The following is a 19,556-nucleotide window of genomic DNA, read 5'->3' as shown; positions in this document are numbered from 1 at the left end:
AAACCGAGGACCCGTCTGCTCTCTCAGGTGGATGTAAAAGGTCCTATGGCACTATTTCGAAGAAGAGTAGGGGAGATCTCCACGAGCTGGTCATTAATTTAATTGCTGTCAGTGGGATCTTGCTGTGTGCAACTTGTCCGGTGTGTTTCCTACATTATAACAGTGACTATACTTCAAAAAGTACTTCATTGGATGTAAAGTGCTTTGGGACATCCTGAGGTTGTGAAAGGTACTATATAAATGCACATGTGTGGCAGCCAGAATTTAAAATCCCAGTTAAGAGTGCCGCAATGGCTCAGTGGGTGCAGGCACTGCCCAGGTGGAGCTGAACCATTCAGACTAGGACAGGCCCAGTGTGGAGCTGAGCCATTCAGGCTAGGACAGGCCCAGGGTGGAGCTGAGCCATTCAGACTAGGACAGGGCCAGGGTGGAGCTGGGCCATTCAGAATAGAACAGGCCCAGTGTGGAGCTGAGCCATTCAGACTAGGACAGGCCCAGGGTGGACATCAGGAATAGGCCATTAAGCCCTTTGAGCCTGCTCCACCATTCAATAAGATCATGGCTGATCTTCTACCTCATCTCCACTTTCCTGCACTATCCTCAATAAGAATATATGAGCTGAGCTATTCAGGCTAGGATAGGCCCAGGTGGAGCTGGGCCATTCAGGCTAGGATAGGCCCAGGGTGGAGCTGAGCAAATCAGACTAGGACAGGCCCAGGGTGGAGCTGAGTCATTCAGACTAGGACAGACCCAGGGTGGAGCTGAGCCATTCAGACTAGGACAGGCCCAGGGTGGAGCTGAGCCATTCAGACTAGGACAGGCCCAGGGTGGAGCTGAACCACTCAGACTAGGACAGGCCCAGGGTGGAGCTGAGCCATTCAGACTAGGACAGGCCCAGGATGGAGCTGAGCCATTCAGACTAGGACAGGCCCAGGGTGGAGCTGAGCCATTCAGACTAGGACAGGCCCAGGGTGGAGCTGAACCACTCAGACTAGGACAGGCCCAGGGTGGAGCTGAGTCATTCAGACTAGGACAGACCCAGGGTGGAGCTGAGCCATTCAGACTAGGACAGGCCCAGGGTGGAGCTGAGCCATTCAGACTAGGACAGGCCCAGGGTGGAGCTGAACCACTCAGACTAGGACAGGCCCAGGGTGGAGCTGAGCCATTCAGACTAGGACAGGCCCAGGATGGAGCTGAGCCATTCAGACTAGGACAGGCCCAGGGTGGAGCTGAGCCATTCAGACTAGGACAGGCCCAGGGTGGAGCTGAGCCAATCAAACTAAGACAGGCCCAGGGTGGAGCTAAGCCATTCAAACTAGGACAGGCCCAGGGTGGAGCTGAGCCATATGGGTATGTTTATATGTAACTGGGGAGATATAAGAAGTGGAAAGTCAAATTGCAGTAAGGAGGGGAGTGATTTTATACAGGAACTCAAATACACGAGGCAGAAGCGCGAGTTTCACTCACCCACGGTGATGGGAATGCCTCGGAGCTCCTGCCACAGCACGGCTCTGGCACTCCTCACGATGGCCGTGTCACTGCCATCAGTCGTGGTGGGGTTTGCGATGTCGCTGCTCTGCAGAATCCTACTCGCTTTATTCACAAAGACGTCCTCACGAGTGTGGCGTGCCATGCAGAGCAAGATGTCGAAGAAAATGGACAGCTGTGTGGGGGGGGGGAGGAATGTGTAACAAGCAGTGGAGGCACAATTCATAGCTGTCTGTTATGTGTTCACAGCAAAATCCTTTTACATTAAACACCGAGGCCCCATATGTCTGACATTTACTCTCCCAAAGACACGGACTCACATTGGGGTATAAACCTGCTGGTCGCCCCCTGTTACCCGGTGCCCATTCTTCACCCGATCTAGACCTTGCAACACAATGTCAACCACTGCTCAATCCCTGCAGGCTCCTCAGCTGTGGCTCAGTGGGAAGCACTCTCACCTCTGAGTCAGAGGGTTGTGGATTCAAGTCCCACTCCAGGGACTTGTGCACATAAAGCTAGGCAGACACTCCAGGGCAGTGCTGAGGGAGTGCTGCACTGTCGGAGACATTAAACCGAGGCCTCATCTGGCTTCTCAGGCGGATGCAGGTTCAGCTCACCTAGTGTACACCAGCCCTGTTTAGGCATCGATACTATCACAGTGCCAGGTGTGGCCGAAACACACTCTTGTGATTTATTTGTTCGTATGATCATCGTGGCTGACATTCGCAATGCCAACATTTATTGCCTATCCCTAGTTGCCCTGAGAAGGTGTGGTGGTGGGCCTTTTTCTTGAACCGTCTCTGTGGTGATAAGACACTCAAAGCCCTGGGTCCCTGTGATTTTGACAGTACCTGAACGGGACGAGCCCCTGAGTCCAGACCCATATAGGTGCAAGCGTCCAGTGGAGGTGTGACGTGTGTAGCCAGCAGTTTCTCAGCAGTCTCCGATGAGAAGAACACAATACCCGACACCTGGGGGAACATGAAGCAGCCGTTGACGGAGATGAGGCTTTATTCTTTTTTAAATTGCAGCTTCTCAGAGTCTGAGCAATTTATCTTAGACTGGGTATTATGTAACAAGAAAGGATTAATTAGCAATCTTGTTGTACGAGGCCCCTTGGGTCGGAGCGATCATAATATGATCGAATTCTTCATTAAGATGGAGAATGAAGTAGTTGACTCAGAGACAAGGGTCCTCAATTTAAATAAAGGAAACTACGATGGTCTGAGGAGCGAGTTGGGTAGGATTGATTGGGGAATGTCACTCAAAGGGTTGACGGTGGATAGGCAATGGCAAACATTCAAAGATCGAATGGATGAGCTACAGAATTTGTTCATCCCAGTTTGGCATAAAAATAAAACAAAAAAGGTGACTCAACCGTAGCTAACAAGGGAAATTAGGGATAGCATAAGATCCAAGGAGAGGACATATAAATTGGCTAGAAAAAGCAATAATCCTGAGGATTGGGAGCAGTTTAGGAGTCAACAAAGGAGGACAAAGGGATTCATTAAGAAAGGGTAAATAGAATATGAGAGTAAGCCAACAGGGAACATAAAAACTGACTGTAAAAGCTTTTATAGATATGTGAAGAGAAAAAGATTGGTGAAGTCAAGCGTAGGTCCCTTACAGTCAGAATCAGGGGAATTTATAATGGGAAACAAGGAAATGGCAGACCAACTAAACACATACTTTGGTTCTGTCTTCACAAAGGAGGACACAAATAACCTCCCAGAGATGCCGGGGAACATAGGATCTGATGAAAGGGAGGAACTGAAAGAAATCAGTATTTGTAGGGAAATGGTGTTAGGAAAATTGATGGGACTGAAGGCCGATAAATCCCCAGGGCCTGATGGTCTACATCCCAGGGTACTTAAGGAGGTGGCCCTAGAGATAGTAGATGCATTGCTGGTCATCTTCCAGAACTCGATAGACTCTGGAACAGTACCCATGGATTGGAGGGTAGCTAATGTTACCCCACTATTCAAAAAAGGTGGTAGAGAAAAAGCGGGGAATTATAGACCGGTAAGCCTGACATCGGTAGTGGGGGATATAAAAATGTAATAGCAGAGCACTTGGAAAGCAGTGACAGGATCGGACAAAGTCAACATGGATTTACAAAAGGTAAATCATGCTTGACTAATCTACTGGAATTTTTTGAGGATGTAACTGGTAAAATAGATAAAGGAGAACCAGTGGATGTGGTGTATTTGGACTTTCAGCAGGCTTTCGATAAGGTCCCACATAAGAGATTAGCATGCAAAATTAAGGCACATGGGATTGGGGGCAAGGTATTGACTTGGATAGAGAACTGGTTGGCGGACAGAAAGCAAAGAGTTGGAATAAACGGGTCGTTTTCCGAGTGGCAGGCAGTGACTAGTGGGGTACCACAAGGATCGGTCCTAGGACCCCAGCTGTTCACAATATATATTAATGATCTGGACGAGGGAATTGGATGTAATATCTCCAAATTTGCAGACGACACAAAGCTGGGTGGGAGGGTAAGCTGTGAGGAGGATGTCGTGAAACTCCAGTACGATTTGGACAGGTTGGGTGATTGGGCAGAAACATGGCAAATGCACTATAATGTGGATAAATGTGAGGTTATCCACTTTGGTGGCAAAAACAGGAAGGCAGATTATTATTTGAATGGCAATAGATTGGGAGAAGGGGAAGTGCAAAGAGACCTGGGTGTTATTGTGCACCAGTCGCTGAAGGTAGGCATGCAGGTGCAGCAGGTGGTTAAGAAGGCAAATGGTATGTTGGCCTTCGTAGCAAGAGGGTTCGAGTACAGGAACAAGGATGTCTTGCTACAGTTGTACAGGGCCTTGGTGAGACCGCACCTTGAGTATTGTGTGCAGTTTTGGTCACCTTACCTGAGGAAGGACGTTCTTGCCATGGAGGGAGTGCAGCGAAGATTCACCAGGCTGATACCTGGGATGGCAGGAATGACGTATGAGGAGAGATTGTGTCGATTGGGCTTATACTCACTGGAGCTTAGAAGATTGAGAGGGGATCTCATCGAAACCTATAAAATTCTGTCAGGTCTGGACAGACTAGATGCAGGAAGGATGTTTCTGATGGCCGGGGAGTCCAGAACCAGGGGTCATAGTCTAAGGATAAGGGGTAAGCCATTTAGGACTGAAATGAGGAGGAATTTCTTCACCCAGAGAGTGGTGAACCTGTGGAATTCTCTGCCACAGAGGGCGGTGGAGGCCAGTTCATTAAATATATTCAAGAAAGAATTGGATATATTTCTTGAGGCTAAAGGGATCAAGGGATATGGGGAGAAGGCAGGGACAGGGTACTGAATTTGGATGATCAGCCATGATCTCATTGAATGGCGGAGCAGGCTCGAAGGGCCGAATGGCCTACTCCTGCTCCTATGTTCTATGTTTCTATGTTTCTATGATTTCTGCGTTGGTTTCAGTTTCCCCCTTTCCTCCTGTTGTGAGGCGTTTACTCATTCTAATGTCTGGTTCCTCAGTGACCAGTTGCTCTCCACTACTGATCGCAAAAAGCGGCCATTCTTCACCTGTAATCCAGTGGGGATTGGCAGGCTACTCAACCATGGGGGGCAGCACCAACACTGTCCTAACTTGGGATGCAGTGTGGACACCATGGCGGGGGGAAGTGGCTGACACTACTCCATAATGTGAGGGGTGGTTCTATTTGGAGGAGAGGGACACCCTGCTATAAACCGCCTGCTGCCAGAGTAGAATGGAGGTGACAGTGCACATAAATGCTGTTCCAGCTCCGGCCCAAACTGGGGAGCAGGTGAGGAAGACGTTTCCTGGGCTGTAAAAGGCAACAGAAGTGTAAGTGTGCGAACATCCTTGCAAAGCATCTTTACTAATGTGCAACGTGGACTTGGTCCCACCATAACAAGGAGCACGCTTCAATCTCAGTCTTGAAAGAGAAACATAGAAAAATAGGAGCAGGAGGAGGCCATTCGGCCCTTCGAGCCTTCTCCGCCCTTCAATATGATCATGGCTGATCTTCTATCTCAATACCATATTTCCGCTCTCTCCCCATACCCCTTGATGCCTTTTGTGTCTTGAAATCTATCTATCTCCTACTTAAATATATTCAGTGACTTGGCCTCCACAGCCTTCTGTGGTAGAGAATTCCACAGGTTCACCACCCTTTGAGTGAAGAAATTTCTCCTCATCTCAGTCTTAAATGTCCTACCCCATATCCTGAGACTGTGACCCCTTGTTATAGACCCCCCAGCCAGGGGAAACATCCTCCCTGCATCTAGTCTGTCTAGCCCTGTCAGAATTTTATATGTTTCAATGAGCTCCCCTCTCATCCTTCTAAACTCTAGTGAATACAGGCCTAGTTGACCCAATCTCTCCTCATACGACAGTCCTGTCATCCCAGGAATCAGTCTAGTGAACCTTCGCTGCACTCCCTCTATGGCAGGTATATTCTTTCTTAGGTAAGGAGACCAAAATTGCGCACAGTACTCCAGGTGTGGTCTCACCAAGGCCCTGTATAACTGTAGTAAGACATCCTTGCTCCTGTACTCAAATCCAGTTGCACTGAAGGCCAATATACCATTTGCCTTCCTAACTGCTTGCTGCACCTGCATGTTTGCTTTCAGTGACTGGTGTACCCTTTGTACATCAACATTTCCCAATCTATCACCATTTAAATAATACTCTGCCTTTCTGTTTTTCCTACCGAAGTGGATAACTTCACATTTATCCACATTATACTGCATCTGCCATGTATTTGCCCACTCACTCAACTTGTCTAAATCGCCTTGAAGCCTCTTTGCATCCTCCTCACAACTCACAATCCCACCTAGTTTTGTGTCGTCAGCAAACTTGGAAATGTTACATTTGGTTCCCTCATCCAAATCATTGATATATATTGTGAATAGCTGGGGCCCAAGCACTGATCCCTGCAGTACCCCACTAGTCACCGCATGCCACCCCGAAAAAGACACATTTATTCCTACTCTCTGTTTCCTGTCTGTTAACCAATTTTCAATCCATGCCAGTATATTACCCCCAATCCCATGTGCTTTAATTTTGCACACTAACCTCTTATATGGGACTTTATCAAAGGCCTTCTGAAAATCCAAATACACCACATCCACTGGTTCTCCCTTATCTATTCTATTAGTTACATCCTCAAAAAGCTCCACTAGGTTTGTCAAACATGATTTCCCTTTCATAAATCCATGTTGACTTTGTCTAATCCCGTTGATATTTTCTAAGTGTCCTGTTATCACATCCTTTATAATAGACTCGAGCATTTTCCCTACCAAGGTATTTGTTTAATTGATCTGCCATTTCCTTGTTCCCCATTATAAATTCTCCTTTTTCTGACTGTAAGGGACCTACATTTGTCTTCACTAATCTTTTTCTTTTTACATACTTGTAGAAGCATTTAGAGGGGGAAATTTGTTTGCTTTGCATCTCCCTTTAGCGCCCTAAGAGGGTGCAAATCAACTAGCGCCCGGGTGTGGCACCGCCAACGCCTCCAGCGAAATTCAGCGGGAGGTTAGCGGCGGCGGTGACCGTTAGCGCCCCGCGGCACTGCGCTGCCGGTGATGACATCATCACCGTGCGCAGTGCCCCGGCCGCGATCTTCGGTAGCGCCCCCTGACTTAGCGCCAGACGCTATGTCCGACGGGGTCAGGGGGGCCGACCTGCGGCCAGGGCAGCGCTAATTAAAGGCGAGGTGCTGGCCGGCCATTTTTGTTGCTGGCCGCCTGCCAGCACCTGCCTCCGCTGCCGTCCCCGGCCTCCTGAGTACCCACCCCCCGTGGAGTGCCGGCTGCGCTCCATGAGCCCGGCACTTCTCTTGAGTGCCAGGCTCTTTTGCCAGCACTCCGATCCCCAGAGGCCCAGCTGGGCCCCGGGTCGCGCTGTGCAAGGCCCCTTCCCTTTAAGAAGGGGAGGAAGGCCCGCAATACTGTGGCGCGATGTGCCGCAGCACCATAGCGCCACAATATTCCCTTGTAGCGCCCCAAGAGGGAGGCGGGGTGCTTCCAGTAGCGCTCCGCTTCCCTCTTGGGGTGCTACCATTCAATTTCAGCTGTGGGGGAGTTAATTTGTTTGGGGTGCTAAAAGTAGAGCCCCGGTGAAGTTAGTGCCCCAAAGGGGGCGCGACTTAATTTTTCCCCCTTACGGTCCGTTTTTATGTTCCTTGCAAGTTTACTCTCATACTCTATTTTTCCCCTCTTAATCAATCTCTTGGTCCTTTTGTGCTGAACTCTAAACTGCTCCCAATCCTCAGGCTTGCTACTTTTTCTGGCAACTTTATATGACTCCTCTTTGGATCTAATACTATCCTTAATTTCTTTTGTTAGCCATGGTTGGGCCGCTTTTCCTTTTGTGTTTTTGTACCAGAAAGGAATGTATAACTGTTGCAATTCATACATTCGTTCCTTAAATGTTAGCCATTGTCTATTCACCATCATGCCTTTTAATGAAGCTCCCCAATCTATCATAGCCAACTCACTCCTCATACCTTCGTAGTTTACAACAGGATTATTAATTAACTCCTTCTCATTGCACAATACCCAATCTAGGATAGCCTGTTCCCTAATACGATAGCAAAGTACTGCGGATGCTGGAAATCCGAAATAACAACAGAAAACGCTGGAAAAACTCAGCAGGCCAGGCAGCATCCGTGGAGAGAGAAACAGAGTTAACGTTTCAGGTCGAAGACCGTTCGTCAGAACTGGAAAAAAGCAGGAAAAGGAATAGATTTTAAAGCAAGTTAGGGGCTGGGAAAAGGGGGAGGGGATGAAAGAACAAAAGGGAAGGTCAGTGATAGGATAGAAAGCAGGAGAGATTAAGAGATATTCAAGGCAAGAGGAGGTGGTAATGGGACCGGTTAAGGAACAAAGGATGGCGCTAGATGATGTGTGAATTGCGCTGGCAGAATGAAGGACAGCTGCCATGTGGGAGGGAAGAAAAAAGGCCAAACAAAAGTGTGGGTAAAAAAATTTAAAAAATATATATGTGTGATAGGGGCTGAGGTTATGATCTGAAATTGTTGAACTCTATGTTGAGTCCAGAGGGCTGTAGAGTGCCTAATCGAAAGATGAGGTGCTGTTCCTCGAGCTTACGCTGAGCTTCCGTGGAACAGTGCAAGAGGCCGAGGACGGTGAGGTCTGAGCGGGAATGGAGCGTTAATTAAAGTGACAGGCCACCGGGAGCTTGGGGTCCCCCTTACGGACTGAACGGAGGTGTTCCGCAAAGCGGTCACCCAATCTGCGTTTGGTCTCCCCAATGTAGAGGAGACCACATCGTGAGCAGCGAATACAGTATACTAGATTGCGAGAAGTACAAGTAAATCGCTGTTTCACCTGGAAGGGGTGTTTGGGGCCCTGGACAGTGGGAAGGGGGGAGGTATAAGGGCATGTGTTGCATCTCCTGCGCTTGCACGGGAAGGTGCCGGGCGAAGGGGAAGGGGTGCTGGGGGTGGTAGAGGAGTGGACTAGGGTGTCGTGGAGGGAGCAGTCCCTACAGAATGCTGAAAGGGGAGGGGAGGGGAAGATGCGTTTGGTGGTGGGATCACTTTGGAGGTAGCGGAAATGGTGGAGGATGATCTGTTGAATGTGGAGGCTGGTGGGGTGAAAGGTGAGGACAAGGGAAACTCTATTGTGGTTCCGGGAGGGAGGGGCAGAGGTGAGGGCAGAAGTGCGGGAGATAGGACGGACACGGTCGAGGAAAAAGGAAGACATGTCGGAAGCACTGGTATGGAAGGTGGCATCGTCAAGAGCAGATGCGGCGGAGATGGAGAAACTGGGAGAATGGAATAGAGTCCTTACAGGAGCTGGGGTGGGAGGAAGTGCAGTCCAGGTAGCTGTGGGAGTCAGTGGGCTTGTAGTGAATGTTTGTCAATGACCTATCCCCAGAGATGGAGACGGAGAAGTCGAGGAAGGGAAGGGAAGAGTCGGAGATGGACCATGTGAAGGTAAGGGAAGGGTGGAAATTGGAAGCAAAGTGAATGAAATTTTCTAGTTCAGGGCGAGAGCAGGAGACAGCACCGATACAGTCATCAATGTACTGGAAAAAGAGGTGAGGGAGGGGACCCGAGTAGGACTGGAACAAAGAGTGTTCCACATATCCCACGAAAAGGCAGGCATAGCTAGGACCCATGCGGGTACCCACAGCAACACCTTTGATTTGGAGGAAATGAGTGGAGTCAAAGGAGAAGTTGTTCAATGTGAGAACAAGTTCAGCCAGGCGGAGGAGGGTGGTGGTGGATGGGGACTGGTTGGGCCTCTGTTCAAGGAAGAAGCGGAGCGCCCTCAGGCCATCCTGGTGGGGGATGGAGCTGTAGAGGGATTGTACGTCCATAGTGAAAAGGAGGTGGTTGGGGCCGGGAAACTGGAAACTGTTAAAGTGGCGGAGGGCGTCGGAAAGGTCGTGGATGTAGGTGGGAAGAGACTGGACAAGGGGAGAAAAAATAGAGTAGAGATAGGAAGAGATAAGGTCCGTGGGGCAAGAACAGGCTGAAACGATGGGTCTACCAGGGCAGTCCTGTTTGTGGATCTTGGGAAGGAGGTAGAAGCGGGCTGTGCGGGGTTGGGGAACTATGGGGTTGGGGAACTATGAGGTTGGCGGCCATGGGGGGAAGATCTCCAGAGAAGATGAGGTCAGTGACAGTCTTGGAAATGGTGGCTTGATGTTCGGTAGTGGGGTCATGGTTCAGGTGGAGGTAGGAGGAGGTGTCGGAGAGTTGGCATGCAGCTTCCGCTAGGTAGAGGTCGGTGTGCCAAACAACAACAGCACCACCCTTGTCAGCAGGTTTAATGACAATGTTGGGGTTGGATGTGAGAGAATGGAGTGCTGCAAGTTCAGAGGGAGGTAGGTTGGAGTGAGTGAGGGGAGCAGAGAAATGGAGACGGCTGATGTAACGGCGTCTGTTCCCTAGTTGGCTCATCAACGTACTGGTCTAAAAAAACATCAAGTTTCAATTGACTTCCAGCATCCACAGCCTTTCGGGAGAGAGTTCCAGATTTCCACTACAGTTTGTGTGATAAAAGTGCTTCCTGATTCCACTCTTAAATGACCTGGCTCTAATTTTAAGATCGTGCCCCCTTGTTCTGGATTCTCCCACCAGAGGAAATAAAAGGAGCGCACATTATAGGAAATGAGAGGAGATACAACGTGCACTTTCACTAAGGGCAAAAACATATTCAGCACACTAGCACCAAACACTGTAAGGTTTAATGAAAGTTTCACTGAATTGTCCAAAGTAATCAGAGTTACGATGGCTGGCTTCAGGACAGAAAGCAGAGAGTAGGAGTAAAGGGTAGCTATTCACAGTGTCAGAAGGTGGGTAGTGGTGTTCAACAAGGATCAGGGCTGGGACCACTGCTGTTCACAATTTACATTAACGATTTGGATGTTGGAATCAAAAACACAATTTCTAAATTTGCGGATGACACCAAATTGGGGGGGGGATAGTCAATACTGAGGAGGACTACAACAAGTTACAGGAGGACACTAATAAACTTGCAGAATGGGCATATAATTGGCAAATGAAGTTCAACACAGATAAATGTGAGGTATTACATTTTGGTAGGAAGAATAGGGAGATCACATCATTTGGAGGGTGCGAATCTAGGTGGGGTAGAAGAACAAAGTGAATTCGGAGTACAAATACACAAATCACAAAAAGTTGCGCCACAGTTTAACAAGACCATAAAAAAAGTAAACCAAGCACTCGGGTTTATTTCTAGAGGGATAGAATTGAAAAGTAGGGAGGTTATGCTAAACCTGTATCGAACCTTGGTTAGACCACACTTACAGTACTGCGTACAGTCCTGGTCGCCATATTGGCCCAGAAATTCGGGTCGGGGGCTTCCCGCGGGTGTAAGCCCCCGACCTGCACTTACCTTGCACGCCGGCCGTTGAGCTGTGGGCCCGCGTGAAATTCCGCTCCGGGGCCTGGTCCAGCTGCCGGCACGCAGTGCTTGCGTATCCCAGGGGCGCAGTTAGTTCGATGCGGCCCCTGGGATCACGTGGGCCATGGGGAGCCAATCGGAGCAGGGAATGCTCCATTCATAAGATTGACAGGAAGAGCTGTCAAAACTTATAAATACTACGGCCCCAAAACATCACTAAATCTTCAAATAAATTTTTTAAAAATCACATTTTTTAAATAAACTATAAATTACATGAAATAACTATTTTAAACAATAATTTAAATTTTTGAAAAAAATATTTTTATTTTCTAACGGGGCTAAAAATAAACTTACCTTGCTTTAAAGTATTTAAAAATAATAAACCTGTGGAAAAAATGTTTAAATTTTAATTAATTCACCACTTACCTTGTAAAAAGCAAGCCTTGCGACTGCTTTTTAAATGTGTAACTTCTGGAGACTTACCCTCCCGGGAAAACCTGCAAAAAAAACCGAAGTTCGATGCGCACGCGCAGCCTCTCCCGTGCACACGTTCAAACTCTGAACCCCTTCGTTCAGGGGAACGGAAGTGCCGGTTTCCCGTGCATGCGCAGTGCATGCAGGAAACCGGCACTTCCATTGGGCCTACGGGTGAGTACCCCGTGCGTACTCACCCGTGCAGACCTGAATTTCTGGGCCATTATAAAAAGGATATAGAGGCACTGGAGAGGGTGCAGAGAAGATTTACAAGGATGATACCAGAAATTCAAGGGTATATATATCAGGAAAGGATTAACAGGCTGGGTCTCTTTTCTCTTGAAAAAAGGCTGAGGGGTGACCTAATACAGGTCTTTAAAATTATGAAAAATTTTGATAGAGTGGATAGAGAGAGAATGTTTCCACTTATGAGGAAGAGCATAACTAGAGGCCATCAATATAAGATAGTCACCAAGAAATCCAATAGGGAATTCAGAAGAAACTTCTTTACCCAAAGGGTGGTGAGAATGTGGAACTTGCTATCACAGGGAGTGGTTGAAGCGAATAGTATAGATGCATTTAAGGGGAGGCTAGCTAAGCATATGAGGGAGAAGGGAATAGAGGGTTATGCTGATAGATTTAGATGAGGAAAGACGGGAGGAGGCTCGAGTGGAGCATAAACACCGGCATGGACTCGTTGGGCCAAATGGCCTGTTTCTGTGCCTTATATCTTATGTAATCCTATGTAATGAGTCTTGTACACAGTGTCCGCACAGGGTCCAAGTGCTTCAGGTTGCATCACCTTATCCTCAAAATACTTTGGGCACCTCCGATCACATTATTGGTCCTCTGATGTCCACACACCTGCTCTTCCAGCAAGGGTGACTGGATAGCAGTTAGGAGCAGGAGCCATGGCTGATTTTCCCCATTCCCAGTTGAGTGCCGCTACTGTCACTGTTGTGTGTCTTACCAAAGAGAGAATCTTAAATACTGTGGCCTAGAAATTGAGTTTTGGCTTAGCCAGGGCTTTAGCGCCGGAAGTTAGTGCCGGCGCTAAGTCCCCCTGCGCGCGCCAAAAATTCAGCAGGGCCGCGCCCAAACGGCTGCCGGCGCTACTGAAGGGTCTTTGCGGCGGTAAATCGGCGCTAACTGCCGTTTCGCGCCGCAATTCCGGCGCTGCGGCACCCGATGCGGTGCGGCAGGCTCGGGAAGTGCAGGTCTCCTCCTTCCCTTAAGGAGGAGCTGCCTGCACCCGGCCGCGTCCCGCGAAAATCTTTTTAAAAATGAGCCCGGCACCTCGGACAAGTGCCGGGCTTGCTTCTGTTCCGGGGGGGGGTGGGGAAGTCCGGGGAGGGAGCTGCGGCCAGGCGGCCGGCGGGAAAGCGGCCGGCCGCCGCGGGGCCTTTAATGCGCCGGCGCAAAGACTTGTAAGACTCTGTTGCCAGAGTCTTAGTTGCGGCTGCCACGGGCGAGGCGGCCGCAACTGAATTTCGGCGCTGGCGCCCGTCGGCATGGCAACCGGGACGCTGCGCACACCGATGACGTCATCGGTGCCGGCACAGCGCTACCGGTCTACCGCGGCGGAAGGGCCCCAGGCAATTTTGGCGCCGGCGCCAATTGCAGCGCTAGGCCCTCTAGCGCCGCAAAATCGGCGCTAAGGGCACTCAATTTCTAGGCCTGTATCTATAATTAACGTTTCTAACTATCTAACCTTACTTGCATTGTACAGTATTGTTCTTCTATGCAACTACTCAGGTACAAAATAGGGCATTTATTTTTCACGCATCAAGACGTTTGTTCAGAAGCCCCACCAGTATAGCTTGGTTCAGACCTGAAGTCATCCAAGGGTAGAAACTATGACTGATGTTCCCACACAAATGCTTAACGCTCTCGTGCCAAATTCTTGTCTCTGCAAAGTTAATGCAGCCATATATATTGTACAGAGCCTTGGTTAGACCCCACCTGGAGCACTGCATTCAGTTCTGGACACTGCAGCTCAGGAAGGATATATTGGCCTTGGAGGGGGGCAGCGCAGATTCACCAGAATGATACCAAGGCTAAAGGGGTTAAATTATAAGGACAGGCTTGTGTTCCTTTGAATTTAGATGGTTGAGAGGTGATCTAATCGAAGTGTTTAAAATGATAAAGAGAGAAACTATTTCCTCTGGTGGGGGAATCAAGAACACGGGGGTATAATCTTAAAATTAGAGCCAGGCCGTTCCGGAGCGAAATCAGGAAGCACTTTTCACACAACGGGTGAGGGGTGATCTAATCTCTCCCCCAAAAGGCTGCTGAGGCTGGGGGTCAATTGGAGCTTTCAAGACTGAGATTGATAGACCTTTGATAGGTAAGGTATTAAGGAATATGGAGCTAAGGCGGGTAAATGCAGTTGAGGTACAGATCAGCCATGATCTAATTGAATGGTGGAGCAGGCTCGAGGGGCTGATTGGCCTACTCTTGCTCCTAATGTTCCTATTTATTTTAAATGGATGGTTTTGGCCAATGACTCCCCATGACAAGCAGCTGTAGTGTGTCCACAGTCTCCGTCTTAAATCGAATCCCAGCCTGGCATCTGGGAAAGATGATGGTTTCTTACCCCGTTTCCACATCCTGCAGTTTTTTAATGTGACTTTAATAAGGCAGGCACATACTAGAAGCAAGAGTACGGACATGTTGGATGAAGGCTTGGCAGGATCTTAATCTACAGCACCCTTCTTCTTGAAAAGCTCTTCGATGTAGAGGGTAGTTCATTAAATTGGCCCTTCCAAAACTGCAGGTGTCTCCAGCTTATTCCTCCTTAGTGAGGAGATTCAGTGGAGACTGGAGATGACGTACAGAGTGATTTAATTCTGCATCAATAATTCTTCTGCAGTGACTCCGAGCAGCTACAGGTCACCAGTATCATATAGGTGCGTGTACAAGTGAAAGAGCAGTGATACGGAGAGTATGGGCATTGGCATTATAGGCAGCGCTGCTAGTTTCTTAATAACTAAATGCAATCCCTGTTGTGGTGATGGTGGGTCAGTCAAGCTTCACTACAAAATTCACTGCTGAATCTGAACGCTAGAGAATGGCACAAAGAGGTGATGGTTCAGGCTGCTGTTACTGAGCTGGAAAGTTTGCAATCCTTGTTTTTGAATTAGGTTTTAGATGTCTCTTTTTCAAATAGTGTTTAATTTCCCCAGGGGTGTGCATTTAACACTTTACATAACTCTTTCAAAGCACTACCTTGATGAACAAGACATACAACCACAACAACAACTTGTATTACACAGCATCTTTAACGTAGTAAAACGTCCCAAGGCCCTTCACATGAGCATAATCAGACAACAATTTGACACTGAGCCACATAAAGAGATATTAGGAAAGGTGACCGAAAAAAGTAGGTTTTAAGGAGTGTCCTAAAGGAGGAGAGAGAGGTAGAGAGGTGGAGCGGTTTAGAGAGGAAATTCCAGAGCTTAGGGCCCAGGCAACAGACGGCACGGCCACCAATGGTGGTGCAAAGGAAATCTGGGATTTTCAAGAGGTCAGAATTGGAGGAGCGCTGATATCTTGGAGGGTTGTTGGGCTGGAAACATAGAAACATAGAAGATAGGAGCAGGAGTAGGCCATTTGGCCCCTCGAGCCTGCTCCGCCATTTAATGAGATCATGGCTGATCATCCAAATTCAGTACCCTGTCCCTGCTTTCTCCCCATATCCCTTGATACCTTTAGCCTCAAGAAATAGATCCAACTCCTTCTTGAATATATTTAATGAATTGGCCTCAACTGCCCTGTGTGGCAGAGAATTCCACAGGTTCACCACTCTCTGGGTGAAGAAATTCCTCCTCATCTCAGTCCTAAATGGCTTACCCCTTATCCTTAGACTGTGACCCCTGGTTCTAGACTCCCCGACCATCGGGAACATCCTTCCTGCATCTAGTCTGTCTAGTCCTGTTAGAATTTTATAAGTTTCAATGAGATCTCCTCTCATTCTTCTAAACTCCAGTGAATATAAGCCTAATCGACCCAATCTCTCCTCATACGTCATTCCTGCCATCCTAGGTATCAGTCTGGTGAATCTTCGCTGCACTCCCTCCATGGCAAGAACATCCTTCCTCAGATAAGGCGACCAAAACTGCACACAATACTCAAGGTGTGGTCTCACCAAGGCCCTGTACAACTGCAGCAAGACATCCTTGCTCCTGTACTCAAATCCTCTCGCTACGAAGGCCAACATACCATTTGCCTTCTTAACCGCCTGCTGCACCTGCATGCTTACCTTCAGCGACTGGTGCACAAGGACACCCAGGTCTCGTTGCACTTCCCCTTTTCCCAATCTATTGCCATTCAGATAATAATCTGTCTTCCGAAGTGGATAACCTCGCATTTATCCACATTATACTGCATTTGCCATGCATCTGCCCAATCACCCAAATCATACTGGAGTTTCTCTGCATCCTCCTCACAGCACACATGCCCACCCAGCTTTGTGTCATCTGCAAACTTGAAGATATTACATCTAGTTCCCTTGTCTAGATCATTTATATATATTGTGAATAGCTGGGGTCCTAGCACCGATCCCTGCGGTACCCCACTAGTCATTGCCTGCCACTCGGAAAAAGACCCGTTTATTCCAACTCTTTGCTTCCTGTCTGCCAACCAGTTCTCTATCCAAGACAGTACCTTACACCCAATCCAATGTGCTTTAACTTTACACGCTAATCTCTTATGCGGGACCTTATCGAAAGCCTTCTGAAAGTCCAAATACACCACATCCACTGGTTCTCCCTTATCTACTTTACCAGTCACATCCTCAAAAAATTCCAGTAGATTAGTCAAGCATGATTTACCTTTTGTAAATCCATGTTGACTTTGTTCGATCCTGTCACTGTTTTCCAAGTGCTCTGCTATTACATCTTTTATAATGGACTCTAGCATTTTCCCCACTACCGATGTCAGGCTTACTGGCCTATAATTCCCCGTTTTCTCTCTACCACCCTTTTTAAATAGTGGGGTTACATTAGCTATCCTCCAATCCATGGGAACTGTTCCAGAGTCTATAGAATTTTGGAAGAGGGCTGGAGGAGGTTACAGTAATAGGGATTGGTGAGGCTGAGGAGGGATTTGAAAACAAGGATGAGAATTTTAAAATCGAGTCTTTTATGAGATTCCACTCTCAGCAGTGCCCAGCATGGTAAAGACAGGGCCACGAGAACTGATACCAGCATCCCTCCTGGAAAGTACGCATACATGAGGTCAGTTGAGGAGATCAGGTATGGCTTTGATGCCCTCCAAAGTTGAATAGCTTTCTGACCATCGATGCCGCACGTGGAGAATGGCCACTTGGCCAAAGTACTGAAGGGCTGCTGGTGTCCCTGGAACCGCACGCCAGAAACAGTCATCACTTTCAGGGGAGGGAGGGAAAAAAATACATCCGCAATCAGAGTGAGAACTTTAGAGACAATCCCTAACACTCTCCAAGTTCCCCTCCAAGTCACACGCCATCCTGACTTGGAAATATATCGCCGTTCCTTCATCGTCGCTGGGTCAAAATCCTGGAACTCCCTCCCTAACAGCACTGTGGGAGTACCTTCACCACACGGACTGCAGCAGTTCAAGAAGGCAGCTCACCACCACCTTCTCAAGGGCAACTAGGGATGGGCAATAAATGCTGGCCTTGCCAGTGACGCCCACATCCTATAAACTAATTTTAAAAAGCTCTAAGGTGGGGGAAGAGGGGTGACCAAGAGAATAAGAAGATCCTCCTACATACCAGAGGAACTCTGCCGTCCTGTAGTGCACATTCCTTTATCCTGTCTTCCGTCCCTTTGTAGATGATGTCACAGACGTAACCCTGGGAAGAGAAGTGGAATCCATCATTACACATCCTAGCCACAGCCACAGCCACAGCCGCTTGAGCACAGGAGGCGCTCTAGTACCAGCACCACCTTACTGCGGATACCAGGAGACCGTGGGCCAGCTCACCCTGCTTACGCTGCAAAATCTGGCTCGCGTATCCCGGCACGGTAAACTGGCTGTATGATCCTGCGGCAGGGATAAGGGAGCATCATATATACTGTGGATCAGTTCCTGTGCTGATTTCCCGGAGTAAAACCTTCCCCTCTTTGACCCCGAACGATCAGTCCTCAGCAAAGGCCTCAGCTTCATCACCTTACGCCCCAACCATGGGGATATCACAACCAAGTTTGATCCTAACCCCAGACGATTTTGCGCTTTTTAGCAGACGTCACTGAATAATGAGCGGGGACACTGGCTGATTTTCCCCCTAATAACCCAGGCATGCTGAGGCCAATTATAATGCTCCTAATATCATTTGGCTGAGATCAGTTAACTCAGCACAGATGTATGGATCAGGAACTCAGTGGGTAAACTCCCTGAGGCATCAGGCAACTCATTTGAAATTTTAAAAAAAGTATTTATACAACAAATAAAATATTTATTTGAGAGGGCACCAGGGTGAAGCATCAGAGAGGAGAAACAAGACGCATAGAGGACTGGGAGAGAGAATCAGCATTAGAATACATAGTCCAGAAAAAGGAGGGATCAGACAGGGGAGAAATGAAAAGCAGACTAAGGCGTTTAGGTCTGGAGTGTAAATGCATAGAGTGTGACAAATAAGGTTGATGAGCTGCAGGCACAAGTTGCCAAATGATATAGTAGCAATAATGGAAACCTGGCTCAAACAAGGGCAAGAATAGGAAATAAACATTCCTGGATACAACGTAGGAGAAATAGGGATTGGAAAAAACAGGGAGGGTGGCAGTATTGATCAAAGATACCGTTATAGCTCTGGAAAGGGATGATGTGCCTGGGGGTTCAAAGAATCTTTAAATATTTAAATCAGTGGTCAATAGAGTTCAGGAGAAATATATTCCTCTAAAAAGCAAGAACAAGCTAGCCAATAATGATACACCATGGTTGAATAAAAAGATAAAGAGGTAAGGGTAAAATTTAAACTAAAGAAAAAGGCATACACTAAGTACATAGACAATAAAGGTGAGGATGACAAAAGGGGATATGAAGAGGTTAGGAAAGAAGTAAAAAAGAAATGAAGAAAGCAAAGCGGAACTATGAAATTAAATTATCAAGGAATATAAAAAGAAATAGTAAAGTATTCTACAGACACATAAATAATGAAAGAAAATCAGGCTAGGAATAGGATCACGAAGAGATGCACAAACTAAACTCGCAGGTAATGGCAGTGAAATGGCAGGAGTATTAAATAATTACTTTGCCTCAGTATTTACCAGGGAGACTAACAGTGTGGACATGACATTGGAAGAGGAGATCAAAAAAGACGTAAAGACATTTATAGAAAGGGGGAGATAATTGATAAACTGATCAAACTTAGAGAAGATAAAAACCCTTGGTCTGGATGGATTACATCCGTGCATATTAAAGGAAGTTAGGGAAGAGATAGCAGAGGCACTATTACATATATATAACCGTTCATTAGAAAAGGGAAGCATGCCAAAGGACTGGTGGACAGCTAATGTTATACCTGTATTTAAAAAGGGAGATAGAAAAAGTCCAGGGAACTATAGATCAGTTAGCTTAACGTCAGTGGTAGGAAAGATAATGGAATCTTTACTCAAAGATGTAATAGAAAACATCTAGAAACTAAAAAATAATAAATAATCAGCACGATTTCAAAAGGGAAGGTCATGCTTGATCAACTTCATTGAATTCTTTGAAGAAGTAACAAAGAGTAGAC

At 47.5% G+C, this 19,556-nt stretch overlaps 1 protein-coding gene across 1 annotated transcript in view; it reads right to left on the bottom strand.

Moving 5' to 3' along the window:
* fcsk (fucose kinase) overlaps positions 1–19,556 on the bottom strand; it is a 163,830-nt gene that overhangs the window by 66,970 nt on the left and 77,304 nt on the right. The window contains exons 5-7 of the mRNA XM_085990959.1: positions 17,595–17,675; positions 2,340–2,459; positions 1,468–1,663 (exon numbers count right to left, since the gene is read on the bottom strand). Of these exons, the coding sequence (XP_085847085.1) occupies positions 1,468–1,663; positions 2,340–2,459; positions 17,595–17,675 (397 nt within the window). The remainder of the gene's footprint in view (positions 1–1,467; positions 1,664–2,339; positions 2,460–17,594; positions 17,676–19,556) is intronic.

This window comes from Somniosus microcephalus, chromosome 6 (genome assembly GCF_052327205.1).
Source record: "Somniosus microcephalus isolate GS21.2 chromosome 6, FLI_Smic_1.0, whole genome shotgun sequence".
Lineage (NCBI taxonomy): Eukaryota > Metazoa > Chordata > Chondrichthyes > Squaliformes > Somniosidae > Somniosus > Somniosus microcephalus.
Note: the sequence above shows the minus strand (reverse complement) of the source record. Positions and strands in the feature narration are given on the sequence as shown.